The 24,331-nt window shown below is 42.7% G+C and overlaps 1 protein-coding gene across 3 annotated transcripts in view; it reads right to left on the reverse strand.

Annotated features, from left to right (window-relative positions):
• The window catches only part of Dtnb (dystrobrevin beta), a 202,399-nt gene that overhangs the window by 71,343 nt on the left and 106,725 nt on the right, over positions 1-24,331 (reverse strand). For all 3 annotated transcript variants that reach the window (XR_007589235.1, XR_007589234.1, XM_050125874.1), the window contains exon 9: positions 24,086-24,210. Coding sequence is in view for 1 of the 3 variants with exons in the window: in XM_050125874.1 (XP_049981831.1) it covers positions 24,086-24,210 (125 nt within the window). In the remaining 2 variants the exon portion in view is untranslated. The remainder of the gene's footprint in view (positions 1-24,085; positions 24,211-24,331) is intronic.

Consider the following 24,331-nt stretch of genomic DNA (forward strand, 5'->3'; position numbering starts at 1 on the left):
GCAGAAGCTCCGACCCAGGATGGACATAGGTTAAGATCTTCCCTGGTAAGCCACCTCATGGGCTACACAGATTATAAGAAATGGGCTAGTCCAGGTGCGAGAGTTAGCTGAGAAGAGGCTAGATATAATGGGCCAAGCAGTGTTTAAAAGAATAGTGTCCGTGTAATTATTTCGGGGCATAAGCTAGCAGGCGGCAGGGGTGCTGGGGACGCAGCCCCGCCGCTCCTATTACAACACCTATACTTGGTTGAGTGCATGGATCTGAGCCTCTCTGTGTAGAACTTTGACACTTCCAGTGGAAGCCCTGTGAAAAAGCTTAATATCTCCAAAGTTTCACATCCTCTCAACGTCCCTACAACCCCCTAAAAGGAAGTAAAGAAAACATCATGGCTAATTCTGGATTATCTCCACTCCTATAGTGTTAAGAAATTTGCGTGGCATTTTTATCATTATCTTTCAAGTGCCAAGCATAGTACTCAGTGAGTATTTGTTGGCTGTGAGTCAGCACCATGTTGTGAACACAGAGCTGCAGAGAGAGAGAATGTGTGGATTTAGCATTAGTCGAGCTCTTGGTGAATGCTATATTTGGTAGATACATTTGCAGCTGGAGCAGGATTTCCCCATCCCTGCACTGGAAACTGGCATCTTCTGCTCTGCTTAATTGGGCTGCCGTTTTCCCCGCTATTTAAACTAATCTGTGACTCAGTGACAGAGCCAGCAGTGCAGGGTGTCTTTAACAACAACAGCAATACTTACTGAGTGTTGAACATGTACAGGTCTCAGTGGGGCTATTTTCCAGGGATTCACACTTAAACCTTACATTTACAGAGCTATAATGCTTCATTCATTTATTTATCTTTTGAGAAAGGGTCTCCCTTTGTAGCTTGGGTGTCCTGAAACTCTACGTAGATCAGGCTGGCTACAAACTCACAGTGATCTACCTGCCTCTGCTTCCTAGACGCTGGGATAAAAGGCATGTGCCACAATGCCTGGCTAGAGCTGTAATTTTCTTGAGGTTACAGAGTCAAATTGTGAGACAATCAGGACTGTGAACCAAGGCAGTTTGGCTCTTGCTATTCTCAATCCTGGTGGTTTTAGTGCCTCTACTGCCTTTAAGCAAAATGCTGATTTAAGGCTGGATTTTCAATGGCTAAATTAAAACCAATCATGAGGTGCTGGAGAGTGGACTTAGCAATCAAGGGTACTTGCTGCTCTTACAAAGGACTGGAGTTCAGTTCCCAGCACCTACATCAGGCAGCTCACAACTGCCTGTAACTCCATCTCCAGGGGATCCAATGCCCTCTTCTGGCCATCTTAGCCACCTGCATGTAGGAACACTCAGATACACAGACATACTAAAAACAAAACAAAACATTAGCTCATAGTTCTTGGAACCTTTTCAAAGGAGCAACAGCAATGATGGTCCCAGCGTATGGCTCACAATGACATCATTACAACATGACATTATAAGTGCCCATCTACACACAATATTTTTGATTGTTTGTTTTCTGTTTTTTGAACCAGGTGTTACTAGGAAACTCAGAAACTCCATATCCTAGCAGTTCAACCTCCAGAGGGTTGCCCCTTTGCAAAAAGCTGCGTTAAGCTCTCTTTCCCTTTTTTTTAAAAGCCCTCTCAGGTTTTTAAGTGGATTTAGTCCATGACGTTGGAGCGCCACTCTAATGATGGGGGAGAATCTTCTGTTTTGTGTTAATTTCATTGGTTAAATAAAGAGACTGCCTTGGCTCTTTAATAGGACAGAAAATTAGATAGGCGGAGTAGACTGAACAGAATTCTGAGAGAAAGAAAGCCGAGTCAGGCAGTCACCATGATTCTCCCACTCCAGACAGACGCAGGTTAAGATCTTTCCTGGTAAGCCAGCTCATGCTGCTACACAGATTATTAGAAATGGGTTAGATCAATATGTAAGAGCTAACCAATAAGAGGTTAAAACTAATGGGCCAAGCAGTGTTTAAAAGAATACAGTTTCTGTGTAATTATTTTGGGTGTAAAGCTAGCCCGCCACTCCTCACCACAGAGTGGCGCCCAACGTGGGGCGCCAGATGAAGGTGAAGGCGTAAGTCACAAACAATCCCACACCAGTTTGGAATTATGATTAATAGAATGGTTATTTATTTAAAGGGGAAAAAACTTACAGATCACAGTCCCAGACAACAGCCCTTTGTGCAGTCAGGAAGGGAGTCTAGTTGCCGGAAGCGGAGCAGGAAGAGAGAGCGAGGAGGGAAGTGGCCGCTTTTTTAAAGAGACCGACCACGCCCCAAGGGGCTGGTATCTCAGCGGCTATTAGCTGGAGGAGCGGAAGGACCTCCCACAACAGTTTTTATTTTATATATATATATACACATATATATGTGTGTGTGTGTGTATATGTGTGTGTGTGTATATGTGTGTGTGTATATATGTGTGTGTGTGTGTGAGTGTGTTTGCCTACAATGTACTTATATGCACCTCTTGCATGCAGGCCTCTTGCATGGAGGCCAAAAGAGGACCCCAGATCCCCTGGAACTGGAGTTACAGAGGACTGTGAGCTGCCACCTCAGTGCTAGGAACCAAACCTAGGTCCTCTACCTGAGCTATAGGGACTCTTCAATGCTGAACCATCCCTTCAGTCTGCTTTGGTCTTCTGTCTGCATGGGGCTCCCTACCCAAGAACATGAAAGTAGAGATCACTGTCATGGACATAAAACATGTACTTGATGCTGTGGGCAAATGAAAGAATAAAAGCTCAAAACTGACTCTGAAGCCTGGTGGGATGAACCCTTCTGTAGGAAGTCAGATTGCTAGACCCTTACTCTGCCTTTTTTTCTGCGCAGTTTGTGTGTGAATCTGCCCCACCCTCTGAGCAGATTTTAGTCACAGACATTAAGCTGACACAGTCCCACTACTCTTTACCCAGGCTGTCAGACGTGCACTTGGGCGTCTTTAATAGATTTACTGGTCTGTTTGCTCCTGTTAGTGTGAACAGGGGTCCACACTCAGGTCTTTACCTACACAGCAAGCACTTTACCCACGGAGTCCTCAGTCCAAGCCTCAGACCAAGATTTGTTTCTTTCCACTTAGTCATCATCCTCTCAGATTTATAAACCTATTCCTTTATCTCACAAGTGGGAATAATACTTCGTCTAGGAAGAAGACCTGCTTATCATTATGGTAAAGAGAATTCTATGCTCTGGTGAAATATCAAGACAGGTAGAGCCTAAAGCTCTATTCGTTGTTGTGACTATTATTTTTTCACAGAATGCTGAGCCTGTAGGCAATAGTTACATTACAGTAAGCGTGGCTCATTTTATCTTCTTTGAATAGTGGGATGTTTGCTCTCTCTCTCTCTCTACGTAAGTTACAAACTACATTCTATTACTCTTAACAGGTTCTGTGATGACCGGCTGAAGCAAAGAACTTTAACGACAACTAAACCAGGCATGGCGGCTCATACCTTTAATCCCAGCGTCTGAGAGGCCGAATGTTGTGCAGTGATGGAGGAATATTGTGACTCTAATGCCAGCCTGGGTTACAGTAAGTTCTAGGATAGCCTATGCTTGAGAACCCTTATCTCAAAAAACTAAAACCAAGTCAAAGCAAAGCAAAACAGCAATAAACTAAAGCATCCCTTTGAAAATTATAAGGTTAAAAATATTAGGGGCTAGAGAGATGGCTCCGCTGTTACGAGCACTGGCTGTTCTTTGAGAAGATCCAGGTTCAATTCCCAGTACCCATATGGCAGCTCACAACTGCCTGTAACTCCAGTTCCAGGGGATCTGGCACCTTCGCACAGACATACATGCAGGCAAAACATCCATGCACTTAAGAATAAACAAATCTTGAAGAAATATTTTTAGCAGTGCTATAGTGCAACAAAAACATCGTGTGACTTATTTACCTCTGGTGAGGTTCCTCTGCTGTGCAGGAAGTGCATTTTAACAGCCATTCCTAATGATTAACCCACAGAAGATATGCATAATTTCCAAATCAACGCCTAAGCTAAACAGACTGTAATTAATCTGTTAATCAATCAACGAGTTAAAATGCCTCAATTGCTACCTCTAGTGCTTCAACATAACCATTTGTGATACAGATCTTATTTAATGAGATTTTCTTCAGGAAGGAAAAGGTTTAGCAATTAATACTTAATTTTAAAAAAAACTGCATTCATTTACTTACTCTCTGTGTGTTTATTTACTGTAGCACATATGCAGATATCAGATGGCAGATTTCTCTCCTTCTATTATGCGGGCCCCAGGGATTAAACTCAAATTGCCAGTTTTGGTGGCAAATGCCTTTACCTGCTGAGCCACCTCACCAGCCCCATATGAATTAATTTTGGGGGTGGTGGTGGTGGAGAGTGTTGAGACTACATAGCTTTGGCTGGCCTGGACCTCACTATGTAGACACCAAGCTAGCCTCAAACTCATAGAGATCCACCTGTCTCTGCCTCACAAGTGATGGTATTAAGGCATGTGCCACCCCTTATCATTTCCTATACGTTTACCATTACACACTGTATCCAGAGATGCGTAGAGGAACCCAGCAGACTTTCTCAACCTTCTGAATGCTGAGACTCTTTATGGAAGTTTCTCATGTTGAGGTGACCCCAACCATGAAATTATTTTGGCTGCTACTTCGTAACTGTAATTTTGCTACTGTTACGAACCGTAATATAAATATCTGATATGCAGGATATCTGATAGTCCATCCCTGTGAAAGGTTGTCATTTCTAAAGGAGTCACGACCATCCATTGAGAACCATTGCTCTCGTTCTAGAAAAGCCAAATTGTGAGATGAAATAATCAGCAAATAAACTACTTAATCTTATTTCGTGTGTGCATGGGATCTGGTTTTGAGACAGAGTCTCACTCCCATGCTGACCTTAAACTATTAAGAGTCCTTTTCCGTCAGCCTCCTCTGTCTGAAGTTATAGGAATTGGGCAATGCATCTGGTATCACTTATTCTGAGAAAGCAGCACAGATCACCAAATACAAAGAAACACACCATTTTACTTTGCAGGATGAATCTCTCCTTCCTTCCTTACTAAACTTAAGAGGGAGTTTATTATTACTTTATAGAAATATAAAATTTTCCCCCTTCAGACTGGGTCTCACTATGTAGCTCTGGTTGCCTTGAAACTTGCTATTTAAACCAGACTGGCCTTGAACTCATGGCGATCTACCTGCCCAAGTCTCCCAAGTGCTGGGAATAAAAGTATGTCCCACCACATCTGCTGAAATACCAACTTTCCTATTTAAGAAAATGTAGTCTAGCATGGTGACTTATTACCTGTAATCCCACCATTCAGAAAGCAGAGGCTGGAGAATCAGTACCAGCTCCAGGTCAACTAGAGCTATAATGTGAGTCCCAGGCCAGCCAAAACACCCTCTACACACACACACACACACACACACACACACACACACACAGAGAGAGAGAGAGAGAGAGAGAGAGAGAGAGAGAGAGAGAGAGAGAGAGAGAGAAAGTGTTCTAAAGGAAAGGAGTTGTCACTTTCCTCAAGAAGTGGTGTTTAAATACACACTCAGTTGATCCCCTCTGAGGATTGTAATCACTCCCTTACATTTGACACAGGCCTTTACGTAGATGTTCTGTATCTGTAGACTCTCTGGTGATGCCATTAATGCTACATAAAACACCACGAAATACCAGGAGATCAAACCAAGTAGCAATTACCGAAAACATTTTTCTGATATCTCTCTCGATTTTCCTTTGGGGAGTGCTAACTCAGTAAGTGTTCACTATACATAAACNTCTCTCTCTCTCTTTCTTTCTTTCTTGCCTGTCCTGGAACTAGCTCTATAGACCAGGCTGGTCTCGAACTCACAGAGACCCGCCTGCCTCTGCCTCCTGAGTGCTGGGATTAAAGGCGTGCGCCACCATTGCCAGGCTTTGGGGGCTTTCTGATGGAGGGCCACCCTGTCTTTCTGCCTGCTCTTTCCCATCTGGGAACTAAGCAGACGATGAGACTACAGTGACTTTGGACAGTGAACCTCCTCTTAAGGATTGGCCAACTGGTCTGTGTGGAGCGGCAGGGTGCCTCTGGGATGTGTCCCTAACTCCATTCCTATTCCAGTACGACTCTCCACCCCGACTCCACTTCAGGTGGAAAACACGTTCCACTGCTCTATCAAAAATGGGACAACACTTCCTAACTGCAAAATTTACAAGAGAAGTTTCTGCTTCCTGTATTCCTTCCTAATATCCAGATGTTTTCTTTTTTAGTACTCACTACAGTTTGTAATCACATATAACTAGTGTTTTATTTATCAACTGCTTTCACTCAATGGTTTGTAAACCTTGTTACATTTATTTGTGTGGTTTTAGTGTGTGTGCACTTGCACTTCCACGGCACACGTATGAGGTCAAGTTATAACTTGCAGGAGTCGGTTCTCCCCTTCCCCCACGTGGGTCCCAGGGATTGAATTCAGGTCATAGCTTTGGAAGATAGCTCCTTTATCCACTGAGCCATCTTGCTGGCCCAGGAACTTGTAAACCTTGTGAGGGCAGGGCCCACAGGACTTGTTTCACTTCTGTATGTATCTTATTCGCATTGCAAACCTAAAACCATGAGCATGGTAGACACTCAAGAAGTATCTGTTCAGCTAGGCAGGGTCCTAGTGCATCCTGGCTGCACAGAGGTTTAAAGGCTAGCTTGGGCTACAAGAGAACCTGCCTCAGACAACAACAGCAACCACAAAAAAATCTGTAAAATAATGAATAAGTTTCTTTCCTATCTTGAGTTTTTATGATTCTACTTCACATTCTAACCAACTTCAAACACCTTAGCTGAAACCCTAAAGTGCCAGCTAGGGAAGGTTCACCTGAACTGAATTTAATGAGGCAAATGTCTAGACAGGAGACCAAAGAAGGGTGTCAGACAGGATATTTGAGAGGGTAAAAACTCATAACTAAATAAAACTTTCAGAGTATACCCGAACTCCTGGAAGAAGCAGTACTCTGCATATAAACCAAACCAAACTGGCCAACTAGGCCTGCTGGACTATTCTTGTGGCTGGAGGAAGTCACCCCTGTGTTCTGTGACTCTTCCTGGAGAAACACCTATCAAAGACAGGTGATCAAAGACCAAAGAAGGGATTCCACACATTCCAGGTGAACAAGAATTTATGGGAATTACTTATAAAAACATTTGTGACTTTTAGGGAACTGCCCTACCCCAGCACACTCTAGCATTCCCTAAAATTAAGTGCCGCTGGGACCCGGTTACACGAACAAGATGAAGTTTGGCTGGAATCTCAGGTAAGGTCTGGTGCCGCCCCTCTCCTAGTGAGAGTAGTGAGCCTGATCAAGGGCCTCATGGATAGCCACAGTTGCTCTCATCTCAAGATGATAATGGCATGTCACCCCCAGAAAACAGAGTTCCACAACTATAATTCCAGCACTCAGGAGTCTGTGGCAAGAGGATCATGAGTTTGAACCCAGTGTGAAATACACAGGGAGAACCTTTCTTAAAAAACAAAAACAAACAGAAAACTTACGGCTGCACCATACAATTAGATAAGAAAAAGAAATAAGAGATCCAGATTATGAAGGCGTAAAACTATCTGTTTTCAGATGACATGATCTCACACGTAGAAAACCGTCAAGATCTTACACAAAAGGACTATTAGAGCCAAGTTCAGCACAGCTGCAGGACACAAGATCAATGAACAAAACATCAATTGTATTTCTAAACATTAACAGTGAACAATCTGAAAATGAAATTTAGAAAACACATTCATTTATAATAGCATTAAAATAATAAAATATCCACAACAAATTTAACCAAAGTGTAAGATTTGCATTTTTTTTTTAATTTTTTTTGAGACATGGTTTCCCTGTGTAACAGTCCTAGCTGTTCTGGAACTAGCTCTTGTAGAGCAGGCTGGCCTCAAACTCACAGGGATCCACCTGCCTCTGCCTCCCGAGTGCTGGGATTAAAGGCGTGCCACACCACCCGGCCAGACTTGCATTCTTAAAACTATAAAAACATACCATAGTAATTAAAGACAATTTAAATAAATGGAAAGATGCCTCTCGTCCATGAGTTGGAAAATTCAAAAGTTTTAAGGTAAAAACCTCCCTGCACTGAACGTGGATGAAATGCATCTCTTAGCAATGTCATAGCTGCCCGTTTCTGCAGGACCCAGTGAGCGGCACGAAGATGCAAGGGACATGGAGAAGCTAAAGCCACATTCTAAAGGGACAGACCTGGATGACATGGAACCCCAGACTTCAGACCTAAATCTTATTTCATGTAAGCTTGTTTGTTTTCTGTGTAAATATCCATTCAATTCTTAGCACCACAAAACATAACCAGTGCCCAGGGTTAGAACTCTCTCTTCCTCCCCAAGCCCTGGTGTCCAGGTTAGAGTTCAGATACACACACACATGTTGTTGCTGCATACAGGGCCTGGGACAGAGTGCATACAGCAGCAGCGCTGTGCTCACTATCTCACTGTCCCTGTTTCTCCACACCATCGGGGAAAACACATGAACAGACTCTCAGGAAGCTGAAGGGCACCACAGTGAGCAGGGAGGAAGGAATTTTATGACGTGTTTTCCCTTTAAAGACGGTAAACTTGTGGTGCCCCCAGCCCTTTTTCCTTTGGACTTGCTCCACTGACTACCTCAGGTAGAAATCTGATTTGAGGTTTACACGTTACTTTTTGGAAATATTGCTTGGGGAAGATTGCAGTTTATAGGGGTTGCTCTTCTTGTTTTTATTTTGGAAGTTTTACTTAAGCTTGTGTGTGTGTGTGTGTGTGTGTGTGTGTGTGTGTGTGTGTATGTTTGTGCAGGTGTACATGTGTGAGCATGTATGTGTGTGTGTGTGTGTGTGTGTACATGCATGTGGAGGCCAGAAAACCACCTCAGGCCTCAGTCTTCAGGAGCTATTCACTTTGGATAATCTTATTTTTGATACAAGGTTTCTCACTGGCTTAGGATTCACAAGGAGCCAGTGAGTCCCAGGAATCTGATTGTTAATCCTCAATGCTAGGATTACAAGCATATGCTACAAAATTTGGCTTTTCTATGTGGGTTTTGGGGACCAAACCCAAGTCTTTGTGTTAGACACAAAGCACTTTACTGGTGGAGTCATCTCCCTAACCCCCAAAGTGTGTGTGTTCCTATATATGTGTGTGAGGGTACATATGTGTGTATGTACATGCAGGTACCTGTGGAGGTCTGAAGACGTCACTGGATCTCCTGGAGCTGGACTTCTAAGCAGTTATGAGCTACCTGACTTGAGTGTAGAGAGCTGAATTCAGGTCCTCTGCAAGAGTGGCCCGACAACCCTGCCATACACATTTTTAAAAATAAAAAATAAAAAGATAAATAAATAAAGAGAATTTATCATGGGTTGGAGAGGAGCCTCAGTGGTTAAATGTTTGCTGTGCAGGTCTGATGACTTGCCTTTGCATCCTCAGAACCCACATAAAAAGCTGGGACAGTAGTACTAGTGTCTGTGATACCAGGGTAGCACAGGCTGAGAGGTGGAGATGGACTATCTGGAAGCTCAGAAGCCCGTGAGCCTGGCATCAGTAGCAGTGAACAGAAGCAGAGACCCTAACTCATGCAAGGTGGAAGGTAAGGACTGACCCCCAAGGTTGTCCTGACCTCCACATGTGAGCTGTGCACTCATATACACAATGAACACACACACACACATTTTATGAAAAGTTTACCCTGACATTAAAAAGGGGAAAGTTTATTAATACTCATTCTATGTTCCGTTTCTCTCCTTCCTTCCACATCAGTCACAGGTGTTAAAGTCTCAGTGTGACTCATTCCTGACATCCATTCCTTTGATGTCATTATGGGTTCTCTTAGGCAGCAGACAATGACACCCACAAGGTGTCATCTTTGTTATGACACAGACTGGATAAAAACTGCTCTTCTGCATCTAATGCCACCAACACAAAATTTACAGCAGCCTCCTCCATCACACCAAGCCAGCTGACAAACTCCTACAATCATCCAATGCGTTGTTAAACTTAAAGACTGAATTTACTCATTCTGCACCCAACAAATAGGCTTGAAATAACAGCAATGTAGAGCCCTTCTCTTCACACGGTGGTAATTTTTTTTAAAGATTTATTTATTTATTAAACATACAATGTACTGCTGGCAAGGAAAGCACAAGGTCTCATTACAGATGGTTGTGAGCCACCATGTGGTTGCTGGGAATTGAACTCGGGACTTCTGGAAGAGCAGCCAGTGCTCTTACCCTCTGAGCCATCTCTCCAGCCCCGGTGGTAATATTTTTTAAGCACACAAAGATATTTAGAAAAAAAATTCCAGCTGGGTATGGTGGCACATGCCTTTAATCCTAGCACTCAAGAGGCAGAGGCAGCAGGGGATCTGTGAGTTCGAGGCCAGCGTGGTCTACAGAGTGAGTTCCAGGACGGCAGGGAAGAAAGTTCTTCTCTATTAAAGAATCCGTACCACACAGTATCCCTCCATTGACCGGGCTCAATACCATCAAAGACAGTCCAAGAATACCAAAGTCCTGGGTGTTTGGAATTGCCTTCATGCTGCACATTAGAAAAAAAAACTGCCAAAAGTTTTTAAATAGTCATCTAAGGAAGTAATAAACTGGTGATAGTTTTTGATTCTTCTGTTTTCTCTTCTGTACTAAATATCATCTGTAAGTTGCCAGTTTCCAAATTTGTATTTCCAAAGTTCAGACACTCTCTGACAACTCCCTCGTACCTGTGGAGGTCAGAGGAGGCCATCAGACACCCTCGAACGGAGTTATAGATGGTCCTCTGTAAGAGAAACAGGAGCCCATAACTGCTGAGTCTTCTGATCAGCATTCAAATCCTTTTCTTTCTAAGATAAGGTCTTGGTATGTGGTCCAGGCTAGCCTTGAACATGCAGGAATCCCTTTGCTTCTCCTTTTTATTTCCCTTTTTTTCTTTTTCTTTTTTCTTTCTTTCTTTCTTTCTTTCTTTCTTTTTTTTTTCTTTTTTGAGACAGGGTTTCTCTGTGTAGCCTGAGCTGTCCTGGAACTCACTCTGTAGACCAGACTGGCCTTGAACTCACTGAGAACTGCCTGCTTCTGCCTCCCGAGTGTTAGAGTTAAAGGTATGTGCCATCACCATCCAGCAATGTATAGTTATTTTATATCTGACAACCCAGACTCTTTGTGGGACTTTACCATGGTTTCTTTTACTTCTTATCCACACCAGTTTATAGTTTTCTGGTTTGGGGGAAGCTCAGGTTTCTTGGACATTTACTGAGGAGATTATTTGAGGCTAAGGTTTTGAAGGGCAATCCTTCATAGAAGACTCAGGTTTCTGACAGGCAAACCCAAAAAAAAAAAAAAAAAAAAAAAAAAAAAAAAAAAAACCAACAGACAGTTCTCTTAATATATTTTAATTAATGTTTTTCCAGGCTGATGAGATGGTTATACTGGTACAGGGCTTGCTATGCAAGACTGACAACCTGAGTCTGCTTTCCAGAAACCATGCAAATGTGGAAGGAGGGGAAAGACTCTACACAGACATCCTCTGGTCTACACACATGGGCCCCGCGTGCACTGGCAAATCATACACAAAGAATTAAAAGAAAACCTTGAATTATTTTTTCTTACAAGTATAAGTTGTATGTTGAACATGCCCCCACCCCATCATTTTCCTCCCTTTTCCCATATTTTTTCCGCGGAAAAAGAACAGTCCTGCCTTCCACCTTGTTCCTGTTCACTGTACTGGCTGGCCCACAATCATGTCTTCCAGTCATGTCTCCATCCATCCCTTGTTCGCTGGGACTATATACAGACACTAGTGCTACTGCCTCTGGCTTTTTATTTGAGTTCTGAGAACCCACTCTCTTGCCAGCAAGTACTTTACCCACCGAGCTTTCTCCCCAGTCCTTAAGTACACAAACACACATATATACACCTACATGTGAAGTTCACATTCATGCATAAGCACATACAAGTGTACCTACACGTAAATGCATAGGCACATATACACACATGTGTAAGTGGTTTATGCTATCTGCAGTTTCTGGCACCCACTGGGGGACTTGGAATGTATGTTTAATGGGTAAGAGGAACTACTGGCTTGTGGAGGTTTGAATGAGGATGGACCCCATAGGCTCATGTTTGAAGGCTTGGTTTCTGGTTAGTAGAACTGTTTGGGAAGGATTATGAGGTGTGACTTTATTGGAGGAGGTGTGTCACTGGGGGTAAGCTCTGGGGTTTCAAAAGCCCGCACCATTCCCATTTAGCCCGTTTCTGCCGTGTGCTTATAAATGAGATGTGAGCTCTCAGCTTCTGCTCCAGCTTTATACCCGCCTGTCTACCTTCCGCCATGATGGCCATGGGCTCTAATCCTCTGGAACTGAGAGCCCCGATAAGGTCTTTCTTCTGTGCGTTTCCTTGATTATGGTGTCTTTCTGCAGCAATAGAAAAGTATTACAACAAGGCTAGAGCTGTAAGACACAAATTTATAATAAATGATAGAAATGTCTTTGGAATGATGGAAATATCTAAAACCAGATGGCAGTGAAGGTTATAAAATGATATAAATTTAGCAAAAGTAATATAACTTGCCAAAGTGAGCAAATCTTGTGGTATGTAAATATTCTTTACTTTTGAACTATATGCTTAAAATTCATTAAGATGATAACTTTTATATGTTTTTCAAATATTTTTTACTCTATTTTACATGTATGGGTGTTTGTCTATATGTGTCTGTGTACCAAGGGTGTGGGATGTCCACAGAGGACAAAAGAAAGCTTTGGATCCCCTGGGAGAGACAGTTATGAGCTTCCATGCAGGTGCTGGGAATTGAATTCAGGTCCTCTGGAAGAGCAACCAGTGCTCTTAACCACTGAGCCATCTTCCCAACCCAATTGTGTGTGTGTGTGTGTGAGTGTGTGTGTGTGTGTGTGTGTTTAATATAATGGGGAAATGAGCTGGCTGGTCAAGAGTCTGCTGTGCAGCATGAGGAACTGAGTTCAGATTCCCTGTACTCATGTAAAAGCTGAGCACGACAGCACTTCCGTAACCGGGTGCTGGGGTGCACAAGGAGACAGGCAGATCCCTGGGGCTCACCAGCCAACCAGTCTAGCTGAACGAGCCCTGGCAGCTCTCAGTTTTATTGTATTAAATAAAGCTGGGTCTCCTTAATGTACCACAATGAATAACTACATTGTTGTTCACGCATGCGGCCATCTCTCTGTTACACAGACACACAGAGACATTCACAGGTGTGGATTCGTGAGTGTATGCAAGTTCCTTCAGTCCTGTACACATACACACACTCAGGCAAAGTCTTCATCCTATCTCCAGGACTATGTTAGTTCACTGTCCTCTGGGTTCATTCTCGCTGGGGAGGCACAGTTTCGGGGCTAGCAAGCCAACTCTAAAATTAGAAGGCAATGATTTCAGGAACTTCAGCCTGACCAGCTGCCAGTGCCGGACTGTCTGGAGCTCAGCCTCTAATGAGCCCTGTATGAACTGCTAGGTTTTCAAAACCATCCCAGCACGGAGGACAGGTCAGAATCAGCTGTGCTGTGGCCCGAGCGCATGTCAGCTGTCCACTGTATGCTGTAGGAAAACGGGAATCAAAAGCAACTTTTCTTCTCTCAACACATCAGATGGTGTTAGGCCTGAAATTTTGGGTGCTTGATGGAGCACTGGTGAGTTTAAATAATACTACCAATGGCACCATTTTCAAAACCATTAGAAGAAAACATAGGACTTGTGTTAATTGGGAAAGTCAACCTGGGCCATAGAACCAAAGACGACAAGCGTTCAGAAAAAAGAATATGAAGAAACACAAAGTGTTCAAAATTGCCAGTTTCCATTTATGCTATCTTTAAGGCAGAAGTTCACAAGGTTTCTATGAAGGGTCAGATAATGCATGTTAGGCTCTGAGGGCTAGGGTGTGTCAGGGACAGCCAATGTCACTGAAAACAGGTATAAACAAGGCACAGTGGTCCATGTCTGTAATCCCGGAACTTGGCAGGTAGAGACTGTATGATCAGAGGCTCAAGATCATGGGGCTGGGAAGATGGCTGCTTGGGAAAATGCAAGCATGAGGATTGAGTAAAAAAAAAAAAAAACAGAATTTACATAAAAACCAGGCGGGTGTGGTGGGTCACCTATAACCCCAGTGTCTGGGAGGTGAAGACAATGGGGCCTTGGAGCAGGCTGGCTAGCTAATCAATCCAAACTGGAGAGTCCCCAGCTGGGCAAGAGTCTTCGCCTCAGTGGATAAAGCAGAGAGTGACTGAGGAAGACATCCACCATCCTCTCTGGCTCTGTGTATCCAAGTCTAGCCTACAGTGCTACAGCTGGCTCTAATCACTCAGCAATCCTCATTTAATTTCTGGATTGCTTGGATTATAGTCATCAGTTACTATACCTGATTATGTATTCTTTTTATTGAAATGCATCTTTATTTTATAAATAATTTAATAAAATTAAATTTTACTAAAATTTAACTTATCTAAAGATAAATTAAGATTTATCTTTAAGGGCTGGGGAGATGGCTCAGTTCGAACAAGAACTGCTGAATCCATGTAAAAAGCTATGAGTGGTGGTACATGCCTACAATGTTGTTGGGTAGGCACAGAGACAGGAGGACCATTAAAGCTTGGTGGTCAAATTAGCAAGCTCCAGGTTTAGTGAGCAAAAAAATAAGGTAGAAGTCTGGTGAGAGGCCTCAGGGGATGAAGACACTTGTTGCCAAGCCTGATGACCTCAGTTTGATGCCCAGCACCCACACCGTAGAAAGAATCAACTCTTAAAAGTTTTCCTCTGACCTCCACAGACTCACTGTGGCTAGCACGTACACTCACTCCCCCTACACACAAACAAATAAACGCAATAGAAAAGAATAAGGTAGAGAGTAATAAAACACACACCTGACACTGACCTCTGGCCTTCACAAGCATACACACAAGTGCCCACATATACTACATTCCCCCAAAACAGCTTTAATGATTTACAAATATGAAAGTCATTCCTAGACCTCACACCATCGGCTGGTGTTCTCTTGTGGGCTGCCGTGTGTCAGCCCCGTTAAGAAGTCAATGATCCCAGTTACACGCAGCAGGACACATGACCCTGCTCTTCTTGCTGCATTATGAAAACAAGGCAGACAGGAAGCAATACCAGCTAGTTTTGCTTTCTGTCAGAAATAAATAGCCACAGACCGAAGTGAAACGGCGAGGAACCTCTAATTAAAGAAATTAAGTTTAAGGACTGTGTGGTTAGATAATTAGACCCTGAGCAAGAGCAAATTGCTTGAACTACAACAGCAGAAGGTTTATCAAAGACACCGCGAGCTGCAAGCTGTATGAAAATATTTTAATCAGAGACACACTAATTTCTCTCAGAGACGCAGAGGAAAAGTTACTAGAGTGCTGACAGACAAATTAGTTTTGTTTTGAATACAAGCCCCGAGATTTTAGAAACCTTGTTTGTTTACATGATATTCTCAATCTCCCCCAACATAAGGAATTATGGCTGCCATCTAGTGGAGGCTTTGGGGACGTCGAGAGGACATGACCATCATGACTTTTATGAAGAGAAAACAAACACGGTAAAAGGCATGTAGTGCATCATTTATTCTTCAACGTATTTAAGTGCCTACCATGCTCTGGGCATTATTTATATACTTAGAATTCAGCAGAGAGTAAACCAAAGCCTTCTGAAGTACATATTTTCAGGATGATTCAACTTACTTGAGGAAAAGACTTTAACAGTTTTTAGTTACCTAGGAAATCCTACCTAACCTCTTACAAGCTGTTTCACATGTCCTGTCCTTAAAGAATACCCTGTGGTAACTGAGAGACTGATTACCACCAACTTACGGGAAGGCAGACCGAGGTCTTTGCTTTCCTTCCATCTTATCCCACAGCTTCCTTCTCTTGTTCACCAAGTTCCCTCTTGATTCTGAAACTGGCCATTGGTTCAGGCTACAAGTCAGTCCTGTTTCTGCTCTACGGTCTTCTTAGCACTGTAGGAAGCAGGTAAAATAGGAGGCTGGGAAGAAGGTGGGATCTGGACACAAGCCCCAACAACCTTGCTCTGTTCCTACGTGATGACAGGTCTGTCATTCAACCTCGCCAAGGCTGTCCTTGGCTTTTCAACAGGCTGGTGGTAGTTATACCACGGGGTTGCTGTGAAAGTTAAATAAGCAAAGATCTATACCATTGGGAGTCCCCAGTACCAACATCTGACCTTCAAATCCATGGTCTTGAACAAATCCCTATTCTGTGCAAACAATGAGACAGTCAAATATACTTTATCTCATAGTCATCTTAAATTTCCACCCCAGATTCCTACCAGTTTTGAATTTTTTGTTTGTTTATTTATTTTTTGAGACAGAGTCTCATGTAATGTAGGCTGGCTACAGCGACAGGAAACAAGGTGGCTGAGTAATCTTGAACTCCTGACCCTCCTGCCCTCACTTCCTAAGTGCTAGAATTACAGAAGTGGGCCACTACACCCGGGTTGGAGTTATAATTTTATATCTTATTCTGCAATAGTAGTAAAATGTAAGAGTTTGTATATTTGTGTGTACGTGTGTGTGTGCATGCGTGCATGTGTGCAGGCAGGCCGGGGATTAACACAAGTTGTCTTTCCTTGACAATTTTCTACTTTTTAATTTTTTGAGACAAGGTCTCACTGAACCTGAAGCTCATCTGTTTGGCCAGACTGGGTAGCCAATGACCTTCAGGAATTTGGTGTCACCCACCCCAGCATAGGCGGCACAGGCATAAGACATTGTGTCTGGCTTCTTATGTGGGTTCTGCGAATCCAAATTCAAGTCCTGGCTGGTAAGGGAGGCACTTTACCAGCTAAGCCATGCACTTAACACTCCTGCCACACACCCTCTTTAGAAGTGGGTACCAGATCTCATTACAGATGGTTGTGAGCCACCATGTGGTTGCTGGGAATTGAACTCAGGACCTCTGGAAGAGCAGTCAGGACGCTTAACCATTGAACCATCTCTTTAGTCCCTGGATCAGTCTTTTACATGCTATAAATACAGGCATGAGCTACCACAACAAAAACAACCTTGAACAATTTTTTTGTTTGCTAACTGTGGTGGTTTGAAAGAAAATGGCCCCCAGAAGGGAGTAGTATTTATTAGGAGGAGTAGGTGTGGCCTTGGAGGAAGTGTGTCACTGTGTGTGTGTGGGGGGGGGCAGGCTTTGAGGTCTTCTAGGCTCAAGATACCACCCAGTGCCTCAGACCACTTCCCTGTTGCCTGCACAAGCTGTGGAACTCTCAACTACCTCTCCAGCACCATTTCTGCCTGCATGCTGCTATGTCCCACGACGATGGTAACAGACTGAACCTCTGAAATGAAAGTTTTTACAAGAGTTACTGAGGTCATGGTATCTCTTCTCAGCAATAGAAACCCTAACTAAGACATTAACTTTTATTTATTTTGTGGTGGGAGGGGGCACAGCATGGCATACAGTACATGTTAAAAAAAAAAACTTGCGGCAATTAATTCTCTCCTTCTACCACGTGGGTTCTGAGGATTAAACAGATTGTCAAGGTTGGTAGCAAGTGCCCCTACCCAATGAAACATCTGATCAATCTTTTTATTTTTTAATTAATTTATTGTGTGTGCATGCACGTACACACATATACACACAAACACACACAAACACGAACACATGAAGGTCAGAAGAAAACCTTAATTTATTTCTCTCTTCCTACTATATGAGTTTTGAGAATCAAATTCAGGTCATCAAGTTTAGTGAAGCACCTTTACACTCTGAGACAGAGCACTAAACCTCAAGCTTGGAGCTCTAATTTTATTTCTTGCTGTGCAATACTGGCAAAATATAAGTTTAGTTTAGTTTTTTTGTTTTGTTTTGTTTTGTTTTAACAGAGTATCTATAGCTCAAGCTGGTCTGGAACTCTGTCAGATTCTGAAATGGTAGGGTTGAAGGTGTGAAATCACCACATCCAGCTAAATGTATTTATTTGAGTACATATGTGTATATGTTTGTGTGTGTTCACATGTATAGGGGTACACACATGTACATGTGTATGGAGGTCCAACACTGACATTAAGTGTCTTCCTTAGTCACTGTTCTCTTTATCCTTGAGACGAGGTCTCTTGCTCACTTATTCCACTAGTCTAGCTAGTCTGTTTGCCCCGGGGATCCTGTCTATGCCTCCTGGGTGCAAGCACTTTATATACTGAGCCATCTTGCAAGCCCTAAACTTAAGGTGTCTAATGTCTTTATAACATCTACCTGCATGACCACAACAGTTCAAAGCACCATGGTTCTCACCTGGTCCATCTGGTCTCCCCTCTTTCATTCTTGTCCTGCTCCTTATCTCAACATGATAGACAGTGGGGGATTTGTTTATTTTTAATTTTTTTAAATAAAAAACTTGATAAATCTTCCTATCTACAGACCTTCTATTAAGGATAGAGTCCATCAGTGTGCAGCAGCCCATGGCTCCTCGACAGCCTGCTCTGGCATATCATGGCTCTGGTCCTAATGCCTTCTTCTGCCAGGACTCTCCACCCTCCATAGCTAATTCCTAGCCATCTCTGGCTTCACTGTAAATGTCATTCTTCATGAGTGCATTTCCTAGCTTGGCACTAAGATAATGACAGACCATAAGGAAAAAACATCTTGTTACAGAATTAGTTTGCATATTAGGCCAAATATGAGACACTATTTTCCAAAGATTCAAAGTAAATAGGATAGTTCTTCTGAATACAATAGGACAATTGTGAAACTGATCAGAAACCATGAAACTGGTTCACCAAGAAATTGTCAGGAGATTTAAAGCAATCCCTAAGCTCCTTGGAATTTAGTTCAGAGACTGCCAAAGGCACTCGGCTAAAGAATATTTAACACAAGGAAGCTATTCTTTCAAGTAGAATTTCAGACATCTTTAAATGACATTTATCTAGTTAGTGAGATGGCTAAGTAGGTAAGGTACCTGCACGACGGCCTGCCTGGGGATGCGAACGGGGAAAGAAGAGCACTGACTTCCACAAGGCATACAGATGGCATGTTCTCAGACCCATGCACACGTACACACACACGTACACATGTACACACAATGAATAAATAAGATGGCCCTGATCTGACACCAGTTACATGGTACAAAATAAAATTTTGATTCTGAAGTGACATGTCAAATTGGCAAAATGTACTTTACCTTTTGTCTCCTGAAGGGTAGCCACTAATAACTGTTTACTGGTTACCTTTTGTATAGGTTTTTATGCATTCATACAAATCACCTATTTTTGAAGTTTGGATAAATGGTCATACTTGACCTTCTGTAAAAGCCCTGCTGTAACCAGGGTTTCTAGACAAAAGCCGGGCTCTGGCAGCCCCGACTGACCAGGCATGACCAGCTTCTGAATAAACCTATTAAAAGGACAAGTGTTGACGAAAAGCAGAGAACGCGGATTAATTCACGTGGCCACATTAGGAAGAGGATGGAGTTCATTGACCAGGGCTGGGGAGATGGGTCGGTGGTTAAGAGCATCTGCTGCTCTAGCAGAGGACCTGGGCTCGATTCCCAGAACCTACACAGCGGCTCACAACTGTCTGTCACTCTAGTTTCAGGGACATTAAAGACATCGATGAGAGCCCTGGACTTTGAACCCAAGAAAGAAGCTGAGCAAATAATAAGTAGAACTGATACAGGACAGGAAAAGTGAACTCAGAAAATGTCTGAGAGACACCGGGAAGACTCCATTGATAAAGCTGAAGTGCATGCTGGGTTCAGCAAGAATGTGACTGACGAGGAGCTACAGCAAACAATGAAGGAGGCTGATGGGGATGGCGAGGTGAGGAAGCAAGAGTTCCTGGGCATCATGACTAAAACCAGCTCAATCCGTGTTTCCATGGGACTGTCAGGGTGCTTTACTAGATTTAGTGTCTGTGAAACCTGGCTTCTGAGAACACCAATCCACTTCAGCTACAACTACGAATCTCTTTTAGACTTTTTTTGGAAGTTTTCCTTGATATTACCATACTTTGTAAAGTCACCTACTAATTCTAGAAAGCTGAACAAGAGGGCATTAGAATGGGCATAATTTTTTTTTTTAAAGACAAGATTTCTCGTGTAGCCCTGGCTTTCCTGGAACTCACTCTGTACACCAGGCTGGCCTCGAACTCACAGAGATCCGCCTGCTTCTGCCTCCTGAGTGCTGGGATTAAGGGTGTGTGCTCTCACCACCTAGTCAAAAGAGGTCTTAAAGTCTACCGGTCTTATACCGCCTTATATCATGCTTGTCATGCATGTCCACAGAAGTGCAGACAAGAAATGATTTTTTATTTGTGTTGGGGGGAATAGGGGAGGAGAGGAGAAAGAGAGATGCATGTGCACAGGTCATGAATGTGGAGGTCAAAGAACAACTTGCAAGAACTGGTTCTGTTTCTACCATCTTGGACTCAGAAATCAAACTCAGGTTGTCAGGCTTTGTGGAGAGTGCCTTAACCTGCTGAGCTATTGTGGATGCTCTTCAATAGTTCCAGCGTTTAGCTGATATCTGATCAGTTTTTTAATTTGATGCTATAATTATTATTTGGGTATGTGTTTGTGAATATGTTTCCGTTTACTCAGAGGTCAGAGTTCAACGCTGGGTATTGTTCTTTTCTGAGACAGGGTCTCTCACTAGGGCCAATTAGGTTAGGCTGGCTGGTTAGTAAGCCCCAGGGATCCTCCTGTCTCGATCTTCCAAACACTAGAATTACAAGTGTGCATCCCCATGTGCAATGTTTTAACGTGGTTTCTGGAGCTCAAACTAGGGTCCATATGCTGGGCAAATAAGTACTTTACCAACTGTGCCATCTCTTCAGTGCAATAGTTCTCTTCTAAAACCCACCGAGGGCCAAGGGAAATGGCCCAGTTGGTAAATCACTTGCTATGCACCCATGAGAACCTGATCTTGGATCCCTAGTACCCATGTAAAAACCTCGGTGTGGCAGCCCACATCTGTAACTCCAGTGGTGATGGAGACGGGAAGAGACAAGTGGGTCATGGAAGCTCACTGGATGGTTAGTCTAGCTAAACAGATAAGCTCCAGGGTGAGAGACCTTTTCTTGAAATCTAATAAAGTGGACACTGACTGAGAAAGACATTCAACATTGACGTCTGCTGTCCACATTCATGTATATATGTGTGCATGTGTCCCCATACATACACATGTACACACTGATAAGACACATACATATACCATTCAAAATAATGTGGAAATCAACTGAGAAAGAGATTCAACATTGACCTCTGCACAATCATGCACATATATGTGCATTTGTCCCCATAAGACATCTACATACACCATTCAAAAATATTTTTTAAATGAGCACACACAATAAAATTTGACTATATTGCTATGCTAATGGTTTTGTCTTAAAACAAAGTCTTTCTTAGTTATCAAAAAAAGAGGGGGAAGGAAAATTGAAGTCCAGATTCACTTATAAACCATGCCCCAATCTAACAAAATATTACCAGAGCCGGGCAGTGATGGCGCATGCCTTTAATCCCAGCACTCGGGAGGCAGAGGCAGGCGGATCTCTGTGAGTTCGAGACCAGCCTGGTCTACAGAGCTAGTTCCAGGACAGGCTCCAAAACCACAGAGAAACCCTGTCTCGAAAAACCAAATAATAATAATAATAATAATAATAATTCAGCAGTGCTTTGGATAGCCCACTCAGGTTTGTTCCAGGAATGTAAGAGCGATTTCTTAAAAACAGGGGTGGAAATGTAGCCCATTCATGTGTGGGAAGCCCTGGGTTTAACCCTAGCATCACAAAAGGCTACCCTCAACTAAAACAAATTAATGAGGAAAATAAAATCATACAATCATCTCAAAATAGAAAACTCTGAAACAATTCAGCATCTGTTCATCACCAAAATGAAGCACTCTTTGGAAGCGGAGATGAAAAAGAAGCTGACTAACCTGATTACATCTGTAAACCCTGCGGCAGTGCTACTATGTGACAGTTGTGAGCCTTTGAGATTTCTATAACGTAAGAAGGCCTATTGGCCTGGCAGTGGCGGCACATATCTTTAATCCCAGCACTCAGAAGGCAGAGGCAGGAGGATCTCTGTGAGTTCCAGCCAGCCTGGTCTACAGAGTAAATTCCAGGACAACCAGAGCTACACACAGAATAGATGGTTGGTGGGTAGAGAGCAAGAGAGAGCGAGAGTGAGAGAGAGCGAGAGAGAGATAGGCAGGCAGAGAGATGATTGACAGATAGATGATAGATAGATAGATAGATAGATAGATAGATAGATAGATAGACAAATGATAAATAGATAGGATACATAGGTAGATGATAGATAGATAGATAATAGATAGATAGATAGATAGATAGATAGATAGATAGATAGATAGATAGCAGACAGATAGATGAATGGGTGGATGGACAGACAGACTGACAGACAGACGGATGGATAGATAGATAGATAGGTAGAGAAACATATAGACAGATAGATAAATAAATGCCCATTACACCCTTTCAATTCAGTATGGAGGTTTCTAGCCATCATAGCAAGACCTTTTATACCCCAAAAAGCATGATTAATTTCTGAAAGTCTACAAAGTGGAAAGAAATAAAGCCATCATTATTTGCAGATTATAAAATTATTTAAAGAAAATTCTAAAAAATGAATACAAATTATCAGAAGCAATGAGCAACTTAAGAAAGTACACAGTACATTAAAATACAAAACCCATCAATATTTCCATACACTGTAACTAATAAGAAGCATAATTCAAAAAGGAACCCACTAGCATGACAAGACATTACACAAATTCACGGGAATTATACACTTTTCTAAGGTAAGGAAAAAAGACAACAAAATGAGTAGAGTCCTCAGGCATCAGTCTAGTCAGGTGAGACACTCTACCCTCCACTCAGGAAACTAAGGCTAGCAGGCTAGCCTGGGCTAAGAGAGGGCTTAAGGTCAGGTTGAACTACATAGTGAGATGTCTCCCCGCCCCCGCACACACACAGAAAAAAAGACCACAAAAACCACTTCAGAAACTAATCTAACATATATAACACCTTTCCTAGGTCAAAACCATAAAACTATTTAAAGGCATAAACAGGCATTTAAGCGAATGTAAAGAGACTATGTTTGTAGAATAGAAAATTTAGTATTATAAAAATGTCAATTTTCTCCAATTTTGTCTTTGGGTTCAAAAAAAAAAAATCAGTAAAAACCTGAACAAAATTTTATGAAGAATCCAATAAGCTGATGCCAAAATCTGTAAGAAAACAAGAAAGGACAAGAATAGAGATGATAGTCCTAAAAAATATCACTGTCTCTATGGTAACTGAGACAGGGTGATTTTGGCAAGGAAATAGCCAATTTGGCCAAAGAACACAGAATAAAAAGCCCAGAAATCAGCCTGTGTACGTTTAGAAGCGACTTTTTTCTTACTTATGCAGCATCAGAGGTTGAACCCAGAGCCTGGCACGCTGTGTGAGCACCGAACCACATCTCCCCAGCTCTGGAAATTTTAATTTTGACAACAGTAACACTAACAACAGGTCACGAGGAAATGAATTATTATGCAAAAAATGACTTTGGAAGCAAGTTATTGTTCAAATGCAGACTGGTGCGTGTGCATGCACGCATGCGTGAGTGCATGTGTATGACTGCTTCAACATCACACCATACAACAAAACCAACTCCATATGCACTGAAGACATATGTAGAAGAAATGGCTTCACAAGGTACAGTGCACTGAAGAATAATCACGCGCTGCTGCACTGGTCTGCCTTTTGTCGCTCTGTGTCTTTGAGTTTGAGAAGATAAAACCCAGGAGATTTTCCTTCCCTACCATGTGAATATCTAAGTTAAGTCCCTGGGGGTTTCATTGCCATAAAGAATAAACTGTGGCTACCCTGAAGGAAGGATGGACACACAGACGTGCTGTGGTGTGTCTGGGGGCTGCTGCACTACTCTGGCTTGAGGAATGCAGAGCAGTACATGCAGATATTATGAAGGTTTAAAGAAACCAGCCCTTGGCGCGAGAGTTCCCATCAGAAAACCCCGTTTCGGCACAGCCCATGCAGGTGCATACTTACACTATGTGTGCAAGGTCAAGTGGTTTCTCTGGTTGCTCAGGAAAAACAGGATGTGGGGGTTCTCTGGAGGGTACACAGCCCAAAGATTTACTAATTGCATGGCTCAGCTTCTTTGCAGGGGATTTCTGTGTCAAAGGAGAAAATAAGGAAATGAGACCTTTTCGAGTACAAATCAGATTTCACTGTAGTCCGTGTGGCTGGGCCTTGCAGAAAGCAGCCAGCAGAACTCTGACGTCGCCTGCGGCT

This window comes from Alexandromys fortis, unplaced genomic scaffold (genome assembly GCF_014885135.2).
Source record: "Alexandromys fortis isolate MF-2015 unplaced genomic scaffold, M_Fortis_MF-2015_v1.1 scaffold_252, whole genome shotgun sequence".
In the NCBI taxonomy this organism is placed as follows: domain Eukaryota; kingdom Metazoa; phylum Chordata; class Mammalia; order Rodentia; family Cricetidae; genus Alexandromys; species Alexandromys fortis.